The following is a 17,461-nucleotide window of genomic DNA, read 5'->3' as shown; positions in this document are numbered from 1 at the left end:
GATTCCTTGATCTTTCCAGGTACATACAAATGCAAGGCTTCCTCTTCAGGAAGGGGATGTTGCATTATTGCTACTTCTCTTGCCACAAGTTCAGATGTGGCATGAATTTTAGCAGGAACTAGTTCCAAAACTGTTAGATCTGTGATGGTCTGTTCAGTAAGAGACTGTTGAACTACTGCAGCCTGTCTTGTTATGATATCAGGTTTTGCAGTCAGTTCCTTTGCTAATTCTGCTGTGGGAAGATGTGTGACATGTTGTTCGACCTGTATCTGTAATGTCTGAGCAACTTCTCGAGTTATTACATCTGATGTAGCTCGAATTTCTTCCAGCAGTTCAGGCACAGCCAATTCTGGAACCTGTTCTGACGTCAAATGCTCCTGAGTTATTGTGCTCTGCTGGCTTACAAATTCAGGTATAGCTTTAGATTCATGCACTAGATCTCCTACTGCAAAGTTTGAAATATTCTGTTCTGTTAAAGGCTGCTGAGTAACAGCAGCTTCTCTTGTTACATCAGGTATGGCTTTTGTTTCAACTGAAGCTGCAACAGTCAGTTCTTGACAACTTTGTTCAGTAAGAATCTGTTTTGTCTCCACAGCTTCTGATGTCACTATTTCTTGTGTAGCTCTCGATTCTTTGTGCAATAGGGTCACATGTAAGTCTGGAACTTGCTCTTCTGTAAGAGTTTCTTCAATTATTGTACCTTCTTGGCTTGCAATTCTGGTTACAGCCATACTTTCTGCTGATTTTTCTACAATGTTCAGTTCTGAAACCCCTTGTTCTACTTGCTGCAGCTCTGTAATTGCAGCATGCCAAGGCATGCCAATACCCAACTCTGCAATCGCTTCATTTTTTCCTGCATCTGCCAGATCTTTAACGTTCTGTTCAGTAAGAATTTGTTTTGTTTCTGCTGCTTCTCTGGTCACAAACTCTGATTTAGCTTGGAAGCCCTCCAGCAATTTGGTAACATGTAACTTCTCAACCGGCTCTTCTATGTGAATCTGTTGTCTTATTACAGCTTCCTGCTCTGTGATTTGTGACGTAGCTTTAGTACCTCTTGACTGATGCACTGTCACTTCTGGGACAAACTGCTCACTATGGGGTTGCTCAGTTATGGCAGCTTGCTGTGTTATGATGTCTGACTTGGCTGTTGCTTCAGTCATTTTTAAAACACTCAAATCCATAACACCTTCTTCTGTCTGAATGTGTTCAGACTCAGCAACTTGTCTTGTTACAATTTCTGGCTTGGCTTGTGATTCTTGTAATATCTCTGAAACAATTAGATTTGCTGTATCTTCTTCCATAAATGGTTGTTCACTTATCACTGCTTCCTGACTAATAAATTGTGGGCTAGCAAGAATCTGTTTCATTTCTTCCAACTGCAGGTTCGATAATCCATGCTGAGTTTCAATTTCTTCGGCTACAGCAATCCCTCTGATAATAATGCCAGATGTAGCTGAAGTTTCAGGAAGAGACTTTAAAACAGTAAGATCTGGAACATGTAGTTCTGATTGCGTTTCTTTAGTCTCCACAGCTTCCATGGCTTCAATTTCTGGCCTTGCTTTTGATTTTTTATGAAGTTCAGAGATAGTCAAATCTGAAACTTGTTCCTCTGTCAGTGGCTGCTCAGTCATTGCAACTTCTTGGCTTGTTACATGAGCAGTAGCTGTAGCTTCTTTGAATCTTTGTGATACTGAAAACTCTGACATGTTCTGTTCTGCATGAAGCTGCTCAATAACTGCAGTCTCTCTCACAACAATGTCAGATTTAGCACTAATTACAACCTCCAGTTTACAGGCAGTAAGTTCAGTAGTGAACTGCTCTGTTTGAACTTCCTTAATGCCTGCAGCTTCTCTAGTAATTATATCTGAATTAGCCTGTACTTCTTTAAGTAATTTTGGCAAAATCAAATCATCACTTTTCTCTTGTACAATTGTCTGCTGTGTTACTGTAGCTTCAGTTGTTATAATATCAGTCTTTGCTTCAGTTTCTTTCAGCACTTCTCCAACTTCTAGTTCTGTTACACTGAATTCCATCAAAGGCTGTTCAGTTACTGCGATGTCTCTTGTTTCAATTTGAGGGCTGGCTCTGTACTCTGCATTTACATCTGGTTGAAGGACAACTGTGTCTTGCTGAGAGACTGATTCTTGCGACATAGCCACCTCTCTAGCTTCAACTCCAGCTGTTGCCATTACTTCCCTTGGTACCTCTGTTATCAAATTAACTATGTTGTGTTCTGTGAAAGGTTGGCCAGTAATAAGAGTTTCTCTTGTTATAACACAAGACTGTGCGGATGCTTCTTTTAGCTGATTTTCAACTGACAGGTGTGAAACAGTCTGCTCAATTTCAGGTTGCTCAGTTACTGCCACCTCCCTGGTTGTCAACTGGGGTATGGCTTGGGAACCGCTTTTAAGTTCTTCTGTTAAAAGTTCTTGAATACCTTGCTGAGGGATTGTTTCGTGAGTTACAGCCACTTCTTTAGTTACAAATTTGGTAATAGCTATGGATTCTTTTCTGTGCTTTCTGACTTCAATATCCCTGATATCATGTTCAGTATGGGGTTCTTCAGTTATTGCCACTTCTCGTGTTATAACACTGGATTCAGCCTGTGATGTCATATCGTGATTAACTGAATTAAAATCTGCAACATTTTGCTGTGTGTCCACTTGCTGTGTTACTACAGCTTCTCTTGCTATCACAGCTGGCTTAGCTTGCGACTCTTTGGCTACTTGTGAGTTAAGTATATCTGTTGTACCTTCCTGCATTGTAGGTTGCTCTGTTACTGCTGTCTTAAAAGTCACAAGATCTTGTGTGGCATGAGAGACTTGATTCATATCTGTTCCTGTCAATTCTTCTAAGCCTTGCTGAGGAATACATTCCTGTGTAATAGCTACACTTCTTGATGAAACATCAAACGTTGCTTGTAATTCTCTAGGAACTCCAGAAATGGTAAAGTCTGTGGCCCCTTCATCTACATGAAGTTGCTGACTTATAGCAAGTTCTCTAGTTTCAAGCTGTGACTGAGCTTTTACTTCTCTCAGATGTTCTAAAATATTTACTTCTGAAACACTTTGTTCAACATGCAACTGCTGAGTAATCACAGCATCTTTGGTTAAAATATCTGACTGTGCCGTAGCTTCCTTCATAATCTCTCTTATTTTAAGTTCTGGTACATTCATTTCAGTCTGTGGCTGTTCTATAATTGCCACTTCTCTAGTTTCAAGTTCTATCCTGGCTTCAGATCCATTTTTCAAATCTGAGTGTACCAAGCTAACTGTATCTTGTTGTGAAATTGATTCTTCAGTCACTGCAACTTCCCTTGTGATGAATTCTTGTCTGGCTTGTACTTCTTTTAAAAGTTTTTTAACCTGTAGTTCTGAATGTGTCTGCTCTGACTGTGGTTGTTCAGAAATTGCCGCTTCTTGAGTTACCAATTCTGAAGTTGCAATTGATGTTTGTGCCACTGAAGGCATATGAAGTTCTTCACTATCCTGCACTGGTAATGATAACTGAGTAATGGCTACCTCTCTGGTAATAAATTCTGGCTGTGCAATTGATTTATTTAAAGAGACATTTGTCAGTAAGGGTGGGGTGTCTTGGTTAAGTTGAGTTTCATGTGTTACTGCTGCTTTCCTGGTTACAACTTGAAGTGTAGCCTGTGACTTTCTGTGTGAGTCACATACATTCAGATCAGAAGAACCTTCTTGAAATTGTGCTTGTTCTGTAATAGCAACCACTCTAGTTTCAAACTCTGACATAGCTTTGGAGGTGTCCTTTACTTCAGGTACTTGAAAGTCTACTGCACTTTGCTGACATAATAACTGCTGGGTCATTGCAGCTTCTTGTGGCAATAGTTCTAGCTTGGCTTCTAATTCTTTCAGTAAAATTGGTAATGCCAAGTCAGAGGTGGCCTCTTCTATAAATGGTTGTTGTGATATAGCTACTTCTCTAGATGGAACATCATATTTTGCTGTAGTACTCTTCTGCAATTCCAAAACAAATAAGTCTGAGGCTTGTTCTTCTGTGATAGGTTCTTGTAATATTGCTATTTCCCTGGACACAACCTCTGGCACTGCTTTAGTTTCTTTGTGTGTATCTGATATAAGAAATTCTGAAGTTCCTTCCTCTGTGAGTGGTTGTTCAGATATGGCAATATCTCTGGACACAATTTCTGGTTTTGCTTTTGTTTCCTGCTTTAATTCAGACAATATTAAGTCTGAGGCCCCTTCTTCTGTGAATGGTTGCTGAGATATTGCTACTTCTCTACTCACAACACCAGTTTTTGCTGCTGTCATTTTCTGCATTTCAGCAACAGCCAACACTGAGGCCCCTTCTTCTGTTTGTAGTTGCTGTATTATTGCTACATCTCTAGTCACAATCTCAAATTTTGCTGTAGTTTCTGTCTGAAAATTAGATACAATCAATTTGGAGACCCCTTCTCCTGTCAGTGGTTGCTGTGATACTGCTACTTCTCTGGACACAATCTCAGGTTTCACTACTATCTCTTTGCGTGTATCTCCTATATGTAAGTCTAAGGTGCTTTCTTCTGTCACTGGCTGTTGAGAGATGGCTACTTCTCTACTGACAATCGAAGAATTTGCTGTTGTTTCTTTCTGCAGTTCAGATAAAACAAAATCTGAGGTCCCTTCTTCTGTGAGTGGGTGTTGTATTACGGCCACTTCTCTAATTTCTACATCAGACTTTGCTTTGCTTTCTTCCTGCGGTTTAGGTGCAATCAATTCCGAGGCTTCTTCTCCTGTAAGTGGATGTTCCGATACTGCTATTACCCTGGACACAACCTCAGGCTTTGCTGTGCATTGTTTCTGTAAACTGTATATAACCAGGTCTGTTGCCTCTTCTTCTGTGAGTGGTTGCTGTGTTAGAGCAACCTCCTTGATAACAATTTCAGGTTTTGCTTTTGTTTCCTTATATAGATCTGTAACATAAAAATCAGAAGTTTCTTCCTCTGCAATTAATTGCTGTGATATTGCCACTTCTCTGCTCACAACTTCAGGTTTTGCTGCAGTCCCTTTCTGTGATTCAGGTACATCTAAGTCTGCGGCCCCTTCTTCAGTGTGTGGCTGTTGAGATATGGCAACCTCTCTCACCATCATTTCAGGTTTTGCATTAGTTTCTCTTCGTAATTCAGAAACAACTAACTCTGCTGCATCTTCTTCAACATGTGGATTCAAAGTAATTGCCACTTCTCTTGTTATAATTTCGGGAACTGCTTGAGACTCCTTTTTAAGCTCAGAAGCTACCAGTTCTGTAGTATTTTGTTCCACTTGGGTTTCTTCAGTAACTGCTGCATCTACTGTAACTATGTCTTGTTTAGCATGAGTCTGCTTCTGCAGATTTTTAAGCTCTAGGTCTGAGATGCTTTGTTCCAGTTGTGCTAACTCAGTAACTGCTACATGTTGTGTCTGAAGTTCTGGTGTTGCTAGTGATAGTTTTCCGATATTCGAAGCTATAAACACACCTATACCTTGTTGAGTTAGAAACTCTTCTTTAATTGCAACTTCTCTGCTCACTACACCTGATGTAACTTGTGACATTTTTAATAACTTTGGCACTGACAAGTCAGAAACATCTTGTTCAGCGATCATTTGTTCTGTAATGGCAGCTTCACTCATAATTATTCCAGTGTTTGCCTTAATTTCCTTTGCTCTTTCACTAACAACCATGTCAGACAGATTATCTTCTGGGTGCGTCTCTTTTATTGTTGCAACTTCTCGGAAAACAACTGCAGGGTATGCTTGCAATGCTTTACTGGGCCCTGAATCTTGCAAATCATAAACATTTTCTTCAGCATGTGGCTGCTGTGCAATGGTAGCTTCTGATGAGACAATGTCAAATGTAGCCATTGCCTCCTTTGAAATTTCTGTTACAGTGAATTCCCTTATAGAATGTTGAGTCTGTGGTTCTTCAATTGTTGCAATACCTCTTGCAACAACTTCTGAAGTTGCTACAGAGCTCTTTTTCAAATCTGAGATTACAAGATTCATTGTATCTTCATGAGAAATAGTTTCTTCAGTAACAGTTACTTCATTTGTGGTGACCTGCAACCTAGCAGTGGTTTCATTTAACGTTTTAGGTACAATGACATCAAGACCTTCTTCAGTAATAGCTTCTTGTGTAATGGCAATTTCTTGAATCACTATCCCAGGTTTAGCCAGTGAGTCTACGGGTGTAGCAGTGGCTATGAAGTCCCCTACATTTTCTTCAGGTTCTTCGTCATGAATTATAGCTACTTCCTGGGCCAGAACATGTGGATGAGCTTTTGTTTCTATAGGGATGTTTACAGCAAAGTCCTTTGTACTGTGTTGTGTATCAGGTTCCTGTACCACTGCCACCTGTCTAACCTCAAATTCTGATTTAGCACATGTCTCTTCTGGCATAAAGGAAGCAGAAAAGCATTTAACATCTTGCTGGCTTGTCATCACCTGTATGACAGCTGCTTGTTGAGAAATAATTTTTGAGCTAGCTGTTGTTTCTTTCTTTAATTTGGGAAGTGCAATTTCCTTGACTAACTGACCAGGAACTGATTCTTGTATTTCTGGTGCTGAATCATGTGTAACCAAATTTATTGCTGGTTGCATTTCTCTCATTTTGTAGGTCACAGATATATCTTCTGCAGTTTGTTGCGAAACAGTTTCACTTACTGTGACACTTCTGTTCTCTGCAAGGGATACTGTTGCAGATTTCACTTCAGTGTCATATGAAATACTCTCATTCTCAGTTTCGTTTTCTGTAATTTCTGGAACTGTAACAGTAACACCCTCCCGCAAATCATGGCTTACCTGAACAGTTTGCTCTTTGGGGACTGAGCTATGAACATCGCCTAGAAATTCTTCCAATCTCATCTCTTGCACTACAGCTGATTCTGCATGTGTAAAATCTGCTGTTGCATGTCTGCTAGGTACTAATTCTGGTACAAAATCTGTTTCAGTGTCATGGGATCTAATCTCTACAATTGTGACTTCACGATTTGTGCCTTCAAAGTTTAATTCGGCTGTCTTAGATTCAGGGATCACTAATTCGTTAAACTTACCTTCCCGTTCACCTGACATTGTTTCAAATACTGATACTGCCCTATTGCTAGTGGAATGACCCATTACAGCATGTTCATGTTGTGTTACACTTTTGTCCCCACTAAATGCGGTTACATCTATCCCTGCAATTATCTCCTCCAGTACTACTGCCTGACTAGTTTTCAATCCAACCCTTCCATACTGTTCTGGAATTTCTGATTCCATTAAGTACTCACCCTCTCGGTCCTCAGGCTGGACTTCTGTTACAAGAAGCTTAGCTTCCTGCTCTTCAAAGGAGATAATGGTGGTTTTTGAGGATGGTTTCACCAAATCAGGAAGCACAGATTCCAGCTCTCCAGTGCCAAGTTCAGTTACTACCAGGCTGTGCTGTTGTTGAGGTACAGCCTGCATCGCGACACTAGGCTCTGGAACCTGAATATCTAATTGCCCTACCATAGTTTCAGGAAGGACCTCTGACTTCAAGGCCACTTCTCTCTCTATTATATCTGGGCGGGCTACCCCTTCATTGGCAACTCCTGTAATGATTTTTATTCCTTCTTTGTCTTGAACCATAACCTCTGTAACAGTGATACTTTGTTCTTCTTGAAAGGAAAGATCTGCATTTGTTGATTCTGGCTTTGCTTTTGTCTTTAACACTCCTTCACTCTCCCTTACAGTTGCTTCTGTCAGTACAACAGATTCATAAGGAAGCTGCTCTGGACTAGCTTGACCTATTTGTGGTAATGTATGTAGTGCAATTTCTCCAGGTGCAAGGCCGGTGATTACCTCTGTTTTTTGGACTACTTCTTGTCCCACTATTTCAGGCTGAGCACTACGCTCTTTCGGTAGGTCAAGATCTTGGCAAGTTCCTTCTTTATCTTCCACGACTATCTGAGTGACTGTTATTCCTCGTTTACCTTCTTCGAACGTTAATTCTGCACTTTTTGTGTCAGGCTTAAACACACTTCCAAACTCACCTTCACTCTCAATGACTGCCGTTTGCTCTTGGACCAGACTCTCCAATGTGAGATGTTCAGTATTAGCTACTGCTGTAGATGGCATCTGACTGGTAAATTTACTAACACCAAACTCAACAATAACTTCAGTTTTCTCTGCAATATCTTGGGCAGTAATGTCTGGTTGGGCTATTCTATGCTTTGGGCCTTCAGGTGCCTTGTATTCTTCCTCTTTATCTTCAATCAAGACTTCTGAAACTGTTATTACTTTTCCTTCCTCAAACTGAATTTCAGCAGTCTTGCTTGAAGGCTTAAATACTGCATCAAATATACCTTCCTTCTCTTGAACATCTCCCTCTGAAATGATGAGGCCTTCGACAGTTTCCTGATCTGCTTGAATTCTTTCTGTAGTAGGTTGTGTGTGTGTTACCTTACCAACATGCATCTGTGTCAGAACTTCACTTAGTTGTATAGACTCCTGGCTGATTACATCTGGCTGTGCAGTTCTCTGCTTTGGTGTATCTTGAGCTTGAAGGATATCTTCTTTATGTTCAACATTAACCTGTGTTACACTGATACTTCTTCCTTCCTCGAAAGTGAAGGCAGCATTTCTCTTCACTAAATGCATCTCCTCTTTGAATTCTGACTCATGTTCTCCGATCATGCTTTCAGTCTGTATTATACTCTCATAGGGCAGCTGTTCCAAAGTGGCAATTATTTTTTGAGGTGATTCAGCAACAACTTCACCCAAACAGATGTCAGCAAGCACTTCAGATTTCTCAGCGATTTCTTGTGTGGTTATATCTCGGTGCGCCAATTTACCTATGGGTATTTCTGTTGTCATATGCCTGTCTTCTTTATCCTCTGCTGTTATGATTTCAGTTATAATAATGCTCTTACCTTCCTCAAAAGTTACATCTACATTCTTCGTGCCTGGCTTAAACGCCCCAGTGAATTCACCTTCCCGGTCTTGAACATCTGCTTCAGTTTGTACAATTACTTGGAATGGTATAGATTCTGGAACTGCAGAGGCAGTTGAAGGGATATCTTCTGAGAGTTCTATTATTCCCAATTCTGATACAATTTCTGTTTTTTCTGCAACTTCTTTACCAAGAATTTCTGGCTGGGCAACAGCGCCTTTTGGTTTTTCTGGTGCAATGTAAGTAGACTCCTTGTCTTGAGATATCACTTCAGTCACTGTCACACTTTTACCCTCTTCAAAACTCATTTGTGCACTCTTCTTTATAACCATATGATCAGGCTTCATTTCATCTTCCTTTTCAGTCACAATCGTTTCAGAGAGAAGAAGACTTTCAAATGGAATTTGCTGAAGATTGGCAGTAAGCTGTTGTTGCTGCTGCTGCAGTGCCGTAGTAATGTCACAAACACATATTTCAGCATACACCTCACTTTTCTCAGCTACTTCCCTTCCAAATATATCTGTCTCTGCATTCCTTCCCTGTGGAATATCAAGTTTATCAATCCTACCTTCTTTATCTTCCACAAGGACTTCTGTAACCATCTGCACTTTTCTTCCTTCTTCAATAAGGGTATCAGCTCTCTTTGTTGATGGTAGGAATTTTCCAGTAAACTCTGCTTCACTCTCCTGTGCCAGACCTTCCATAACACTCACACTCTTAAGTGTTACTTGACCCAGGCGGGCTTCTTCAGAAAGAGGAGCCACATATTCTAATTCCTTTATGGCAACATTCGGCATCACCTGCATCTGTTCAGCTACTTCTTGACTTTCACTGATGTCTAGATAGGCTTTCCTCTCCTTAGGCAATTCAGGAGCTGTATACAAACGTTCTTGGTCACCCAGAGTAATTTGAGATACAGTGACACTGTGTTCAAGTTCAAAGTCCAGTTCTGCCTGCATAGAATCTGGTTTTTTATCAACATCAAATTTGCCTTCCCTTTCACGAATAGCTGCTTCTGTAAGCATCACACTTTCATACGGCAATTGTTCAGGATTAGCCCAAGCTGAAATTTGTGTTTCTTGTTTCAGTTCAGTAAAACTTAAGCCAAGTATAATTTCAGACTTCTCTGCTACTTCCTTTCCTAAAATATCTGTTACAGCAACTCTTTCCTTTGGTTTTTCAGGAGCAACAAATTCAATTTCACTGTCTCCTGGAATTGTTGTAGTTACTGTCACACTATTACCTTCTTCAAGTATCAGCTGCGCTAACTTTGAATCTGGTTTGCGTTGTTCAGATAAATTTCCTTCCTGCTCCTGAATAATTGCCTGTGTTTGTATGATACTCTCATGTGGCTTTTGCCCTGACAGGGCTTTATATGTAGGTGCTACTTCTGACGGCAAGTGACCTACACTAAGCTCTGTGAGTACTTCAGATGTTAGAGCAATTTCCTGACCAGAGATATCAGGATGAGCAATCCTCTCTTTTGGCTTATCTGGTGTAACATAGTCTGTTTCTTTATCTTCTAATGTCACTTGGGTCACTGTTACACTGCGACCCTCCTCAAATGCCAAGTCTGCACTGTGAATATCAAATTTCAACTTTCCTTTGAACTCTCCTTCACTTTCCTGGACCGCTGTTTCAGAGAGAACAACACTATCAAACGTGAGCTGTTCTGGGTTAGCTTGAACTTTGGAAGGAAATTCCACAGTCACTTCGCCTGTTCTTGCCTCAGGGATGACTTCAGTCTTCTGAGCCACTTCCTGACCTGATATGTCTGGTGTGGCAAATTTACTCTCGGGGTTCTCAGGAGAAGCACATTCACCCTCCTTATCTTCAGCAACTACTTCAATGACGGAGATCCCTTTCCCTTCTTCAAATAATACATCTGCACTCTTGGAGTCAGGTCTGAGACTCTCTCTGAAATCTCCTTCACGTTCTCCAGGAGCTGTTTCTGACAGAATCACACTTTGGTATGGCAACTGCTCAGCAATAGCCTGTGCACGGACTGGGGATTCCCTGGAAAATTTTGCAGTGCTACTTCCTGTAATAATCTCTGTTTTTTCTGCCACTTCTTGAGCTGTTATTTCATGCTTTGCTTTATACTGGGTAGGTTTATCTGGCGTTACATAAATATCTTCTTTATCTTGAATTATAATATCAGTGATGCTTACTCCAGTTTTAGTATCTTCAAACGAAGTATCTGCACTCTTTACATCTGGCTGTATGAAAGACTTCAAAGGAGCTTCTGCCTCTCCTATTATTGTAATACTTTGTTCTGCACTTTGGAAAAGAAGCTGCTGTGTTTCTGCTGTAGCAGTTTTTGGCATTTCTGTTAGAACTGTACCTACTCTCACTTCTGCTACAATCTCCAGTTTCTGTGGTATCTCATGTGGTAATACATCTGGCTGTGCTACTCGTGTCTGCGGAAGATCCGGTACCGAATATTTCTCTTCTTTATCTTCTAAAGTGACTTCTGTTATTGTAATTCCTTTCTCCTCTACAAATGCCAGTTCTGCCACTGTCAAAAATGGTTTTGTATCTCCAGTGAACTTCCCTTCACTTTCTCCTATTGCTAAAATTGTTTGCACAATGCCTTCAAAAGGCAATTGCTCAGGTTGAGCACTGGCAGTTACTGCTTTCTCTACAGTCACACTCCCTACACCAAGCTCAGTTAATACTTCACACTTCTGTGCAACTTCCTGGCCAGATATTTCAAGATGAGCAGTCCTCTCTTTTGGCTTATCTGGTGTCACATAGTCTGTTTCTTTATCTTCTAATGTCACTTGGGTCACTGTTACACTGCGACCCTCCTCAAATGCCAAGTCTGCACTGTGAGTATCAAATTTCAACTTTCCTTTGAATTCTCCTTCACTTTCCTGGACCGCTGTTTCAGAGAGAACAACACTATCAAACGTGAGCTGTTCTGGGTTAGCTTGAACTTTGGAAGGAAATTCCACAGTCACTTCGCCTGTTCTTGCCTCAGGGATGACTTCAGTCTTCTGAGCCACTTCCTGACCTGATATGTCTGGTGTGGCAAATTTACTCTCGGGGTTCTCAGGAGAAGCACATTCACCCTCCTTATCTTCAGCAACTACTTCAGTGATGGAGATCCCTTTCCCTTCTTCAAATAATACATCTGCACTCTTGGAGTCAGGTCTGAGACTCTCTCTGAAATCTCCTTCACGTTCTCCAGGAGCTGTTTCTGACAGAATCACACTTTGGTATGGCAACTGCTCAGCAATAGCCTGTGCACAGAGTGGGGACTCAGTGGAAAAATTTGTAGTGCTACTTCCTGTAATAACCTCTGTTTTTTCTGCTACTTCCTGTCCTATAACATCAGGTAATGCCTTCATCTCTGTAGGTTTCTCAGGAGAAACTAAATTGCTCTCCTTGTCTTCCACGGTTACCAGTGTAACAGTTATGCCCTGTTCTTCTTCAAAGCCTGGCTCTGCCTTCTTTATTTCAGGTATGATATCAAGCATATACTCGCCTTCCTTTTCACGAATTATAGTTTCGCTCTGAATAATACTTCGGTAGGGTATTTGATCATACTTTGCTTCTGCAAAGGTTGTTTCAGTTGGAATAATTTCTTTTAAACTCTGATCTGTAACAACTTCTGACATGAGTGCCACTCCTTGAGTACCGATATCAGAGGTTGCAGTTCTCTTTACAGGTGTTTCTTGTGTGGCTAAAGGCTGCTCTCTGTCCTGAATTAGAACTTCTGTAACACTCAACACATGACCTTCCTGAAATACTACTTCAGCTTGCTTTTGATCAGGTTTTATTTTCCCACTATAATCACCTTCCTTTTCACCAACAGTAGGCTGCAATAATATGGCACATTCCAGGCCTTCCTGCATTGGATGGGCTTGTTCTTTTACAGGTGACTGACGTTTCCAATCACCAAGCGTCAGGTCCGTTACAATTTCTTGCTTCTCAGCTACTTCCTGACCAAAGATATCCATGAGAGCTTTACGATGTTTAGGTAAATCTAGAGCCTCTAGAATGGCTTCCTTATGCTCTGCTACAATTTCTGTCACTGAAATTACTTGCCCAGCATCTACAGAAATATCAGCTGTCTTCTGACCTGGTCTTGTATCAGCTCTGAGTTCTCTCTCTGCTTCACTTATTGCTGTTTCAGTCACCAAAAGCTCATGATGGGGCTCACTGTCAGGTTTTGCATGCCCATGTGTTGGTGATTCATAGTCCAATTTTCCAAGATGTAATTCAGGCATTGTTTCAGATGTGAGAGCAACCTCACGTCCAGGAATATTAGGTGCAGCTGTAATCAAATTTGGTGCTTTCTCACTAATATAGTCAGTTTCCTTATCATGGGTGAATATTTGCATCACTGATATTTCTGTTAGATTCTCACCCCATTCCACACTAGCCTGTTTTGTATCAGGTTTTATGTCTTTGTTAAACTCTCCTTCTTTCTCAACCAATTGTGAAAGGCTGATCACGAGGCTTTCCAGGGTGGTCTGGTCTGGCTTAGCAGTGCTCTTAGCTGGAACTTCCTCAATTAGTGGTTCTGCAGTGGATTCAGGCCTCACCTCAGCCTTAATGGCAACATTCTGTGGTGATATATCTCGCAATGCAAAACATTCAGCAGGAAGCTCAGGTCTTGTGTATGTAACTTCCCGGTCCTCTGTAACAACTTCAGTTACTGTCACTCCTTCCTCTTGTAAGACAGTGACATCTGCTATTTTCTGATCTGGTTGTGATCCTGTTTTGTATGATTTCAATCCTTCCCCTACAACAGCCTCCTCAATAACCACCTCCTGACAGACTTCCTGGTCCCGTTTTGCAGTACCAGAGTGTGGCTTCTCTTTTATTAGATCTTTGATGAGACCAGCTGGTAGAGTTTCCTCCACAACAATTGAATGCAAAGGATGTGAAGGAACTGTCTTTACTTTGTGTGTTTCTGGTAATTCATAAACAGGGAATTCACCCTCTTGTTCAACTGCTTGATTATGCTCTACATTGATTCCTGTTTGTGGTCTATAAGACTCTTCTACTTTACACGGTTGGAGCTGCTCTGTCTTCTCAATAAAGCCTTCTTTTTCTTCAGTTAAAACAAAAGAAATTTCCTTTGTCTCCTGTGTCTCCAATTTGGTAGTTGCTTCATCCATGCGGTATCGTAGAAAGTCAGAAAATTCAGATGGTAGATCTACTGTCTGAATTTCAGAAACTGTTATTGATTCTTCAGGGCTAACGTTTGGTTCAGCACAGGCACCAATGGGTAACTTGGTTGGTAGAAAATCACCCTCTGATTCTTGGATAAGAGATATGGACACATCTGACACTTGAAAACAAATAACAGAACTGTCAGCTTGTTTTCCTTGTGGTGTTTCTCCAGGGATGTACGGACCCTCATGTTCTGAAACTGTTGTTTCAGCAGTTACAAAAGACTCTTGCTGAGTGAAATCAACACCCGCTGTCTTTTCCTCTCTCACCTGAACACTGAGGTCTTGTTCATGATGATGTGGCTGCACTACACTTACAGAGATACCCTCAACTACTGTTACATCTTCTATTGCATTTGATATTTCAAGCTTTCGTTGAAGTGACAAATCTCCTTCCTTTTCTTGCACATCCAGCTGAGATACAAGTACACTTTCTCCAGGCATAACCCCAACTCCAGCTTGCTGTGAAGGCGGAAGTCGCCCTGGGATATATTCACTTTCTTTTTCTGGAGCATTCATTTCGTGAGTTGTAATTTGTTGCTGTGTTATGAATGATCTGGTAGCCACTTCTGTAGCCACAAATAATTCTGGGTAATATTTCCCAGGTCTGGTTTCTGCAAACACTTCACTAACTACTAAGGGCTCTGAAGATGGCACTTGCATTCTTGGTTTTACAGGAGTTGGCTTTAATAGGGCATCTAACTTGTCTTCTGATGTTCCTTCTGTCACTTCTGTGATAGATAACCCTTCTTGAGGAATCAATGATCTGTCTGCATGTTGACCTTTAGGTAAAGTATCAATTTTTACATCTCCTTCCTTCAAGGCTACTTCAGTTTGACTTACAGAAGTAGCTTCCTTTAGGGATAAGGAAATAGTTGCTTGAGTTTCTTGGACTTCTGTGGTAGTCTGGACCACACCCATTTTATGATCAGGCAGAGTCTCACTAATAAGTAGACCTTCACTAGACACAATAGTTTTGCTTGCCTCATAAGTCTGTGGCTTGAATGTTGTCTCAAATTCACTTGCTCTTGTATGGACATTATGTTCTATTACCAGATAAGGTTCAATGGTATCAAGACTTGGTGCAGCATTTTCACCTTCAGGAGCTATTCTCTGTATGGTGTCCTGTTCACGTTCTTCTGTTTCCACCTGCTGTTCTGACACAGCTGTGTGTGTTAGTAGGCTGACTTTCACTTGTTCCTGCATCACCTTGCTGTCTGTGATTATCTCTGTAACAACAGCTGCAGGTATACTTTCAGCCAAATGTATGGGACTAATAAGGGGCAACCCTTGAAGAGATTTTGCTGAAAGAGGTTTCAGTGCCTCTACATGTTCTTCATCATTGACTTCCTCTTCGGTATCTGGTTGCCTGGCCCTTATTGTTTTCTTCACCCTCCTTTTACCTTCCCCCACAAACTCAATCTCTACCTCTACCTCTTCCTTTGATTGCTGCTTCACTATCTTCTCTTTCTGCCGCCTAATACTACGACCCTTGGATTTCTCTATGATGATCAGTTCTTCTTCTTCCTCCTCCAGGTTCTCCATTTGTTTCTTCCTTTGACTTGATTCAACCTGTTCCTCCATGGGTTGGGTGACAATTGCAAGGGACTGCTCTGTGACTGTCGTTTGCTCATCTAAAGGTATTTCTGTAATAGTAACTCCCTCTTCCCTATCAAGTTGTTTCAAAGGCTTGTGTTCTTGTGGTTTGGATGCAGCAGTCCCAGATGCTGTGCGTACGTGGTCTGTTTCTTCGAGGGTTTCTGTGAAAGTATGTCAATGTAAATGTGTTATATGGACTTGTTCTGTGAAAATATGTCCCTCATTAAGTCAGCCATACTGAAAGCCAATGAAAATAATATATAATTTTAAGAAATAATTCTGTGTTTCAGGTTGATGACAATCTGTTCTCATGCCCAGATCTTTTTCACAAGTAGGTTACACCTTGACACATATCAAGCAGTAACCTCCAGCTAATCAGGTAAGACATTCTGGTATCAATGGCTAACTATGGCTGATTTAAATTTAAAGTCATCCATAATCCAGGATACACATATCAATTATCAGTTGATTGTTATGTGTGCACTAATTATGGACACTACAACCTCATGTCTTGTTTAGTTTGAGACATTACTGTGCTTCAAGCCAACTGTTTTAAGAGCTGAAGAAGCAGTTTGAACCTATCATATTGTAAAGCATTTGGAATGATCTAGAAGCACTTAAAATGCTGTGTTAATGTGAAGCAAAAGTGCATAGTTTCAATACCAGATTAGTGTGAAGCATTTAAAATGTGCTGTAAGTCTTGAATATGATGCTAATATGAAGCATTGATATGCACCAGTGTAAAGATACTGGAATGCTGCCTTAGCAAACAAGAGTGAGTTATGAAACAGTTCCAGTACCATGTTAATGTGAAGCAATTTTGTGTTAACATGTAGAATGCTTACATGTTGAAGCAGTCAAATCAGAAGAATCAACGCATGTATAAGAATGTTAGTGTTCTGAAGTAAAAGGGAAAGTGTGAGAAGTGGACGGAGACAGATTGCTACAAGAATTATCTTGTTAGATGTTTACTGCTGCAACAGAAGCACTGCTGGAGAGTTTAATTACTGAACAGAATATATTGTTGAACACAACACAAACCAAATTGCAGCGACAATATGACACAAATTAGGATAAATATTAAAAATACTAAAATAAAAATATAAGGAAAAAAAATTAAAAACTTGAATGGCAAAATATGGTTCCACTTTATTATCAGTAAGCGTTATACAACTCAACCAGAACTCTGACACTGCCTTAAACTATTTCAAAATATCGTGCTACACAAAAATAGATATTGCACTACAACAAAAAGTATTCAAACAATAACCTACTAAATATTTCAATGAACTAATAAAAATTTGATTATCTTAAAAATATGTTCTAATATATTTAAAATCCATGTGGTCTATCAGGTTACAAGCAAAGTACTGTATCATACACTGAGTTAGATACACAAAATACTCACCTCTATTTCAAATGTAAGTGACAGTTCAAACCTAATGTTTTAAATTCTTGAAAAGAAGCCATACAAAAGCAGCAACAAATAAGCATTAACAAGGCATAAATATACAAATATAGAAAGGTGTGTTCGTGTTACAATTACAGTAAGTGTCAGTGTCCTTTAGTGTTATGGAGGTCAAACCAGTAGATCATTAAATAATAAGGCTGCAGACAAACTAAATGACAGAGTTGGAAAATGAAACTGGAAAAAAAGATAGACAGAAGTCAATAAGCAGCAACACACTTTAGCCTCCGAGCACTAGACTACAACTGAAATTACTAAAATTTTAATCTATTCTAAATTCATTTTCTGCAACTCATAACTCATC

General features: G+C 40.3%; 1 protein-coding gene across 11 annotated transcripts in view; it reads right to left on the bottom strand.

The window, feature by feature from the left end:
- The window catches only part of LOC111864305 (titin), a gene marked incomplete at its 5' end in the record, with an annotated part of 253,509 nt that overhangs the window by 106,216 nt on the left and 129,832 nt on the right, over positions 1-17,461 (bottom strand). For 10 of the 11 annotated variants that reach the window (XM_023851449.2, XM_023851450.2, XM_033751371.1 and 7 more), the window contains 1 exon segment: positions 7,265-15,850. In XM_023851449.2, coding sequence (XP_023707217.2) covers positions 7,265-15,850 — 8,586 coding nt within the window. 11 annotated transcript variants of the gene reach the window in all.

Source organism: Cryptotermes secundus, unplaced genomic scaffold, assembly GCF_002891405.2.
Source record: "Cryptotermes secundus unplaced genomic scaffold, Csec_1.0 scaffold156, whole genome shotgun sequence".
NCBI classification, from domain to species: Eukaryota; Metazoa; Arthropoda; class Insecta; order Blattodea; family Kalotermitidae; genus Cryptotermes; species Cryptotermes secundus.
Note: the sequence above shows the minus strand (reverse complement) of the source record. Positions and strands in the feature narration are given on the sequence as shown.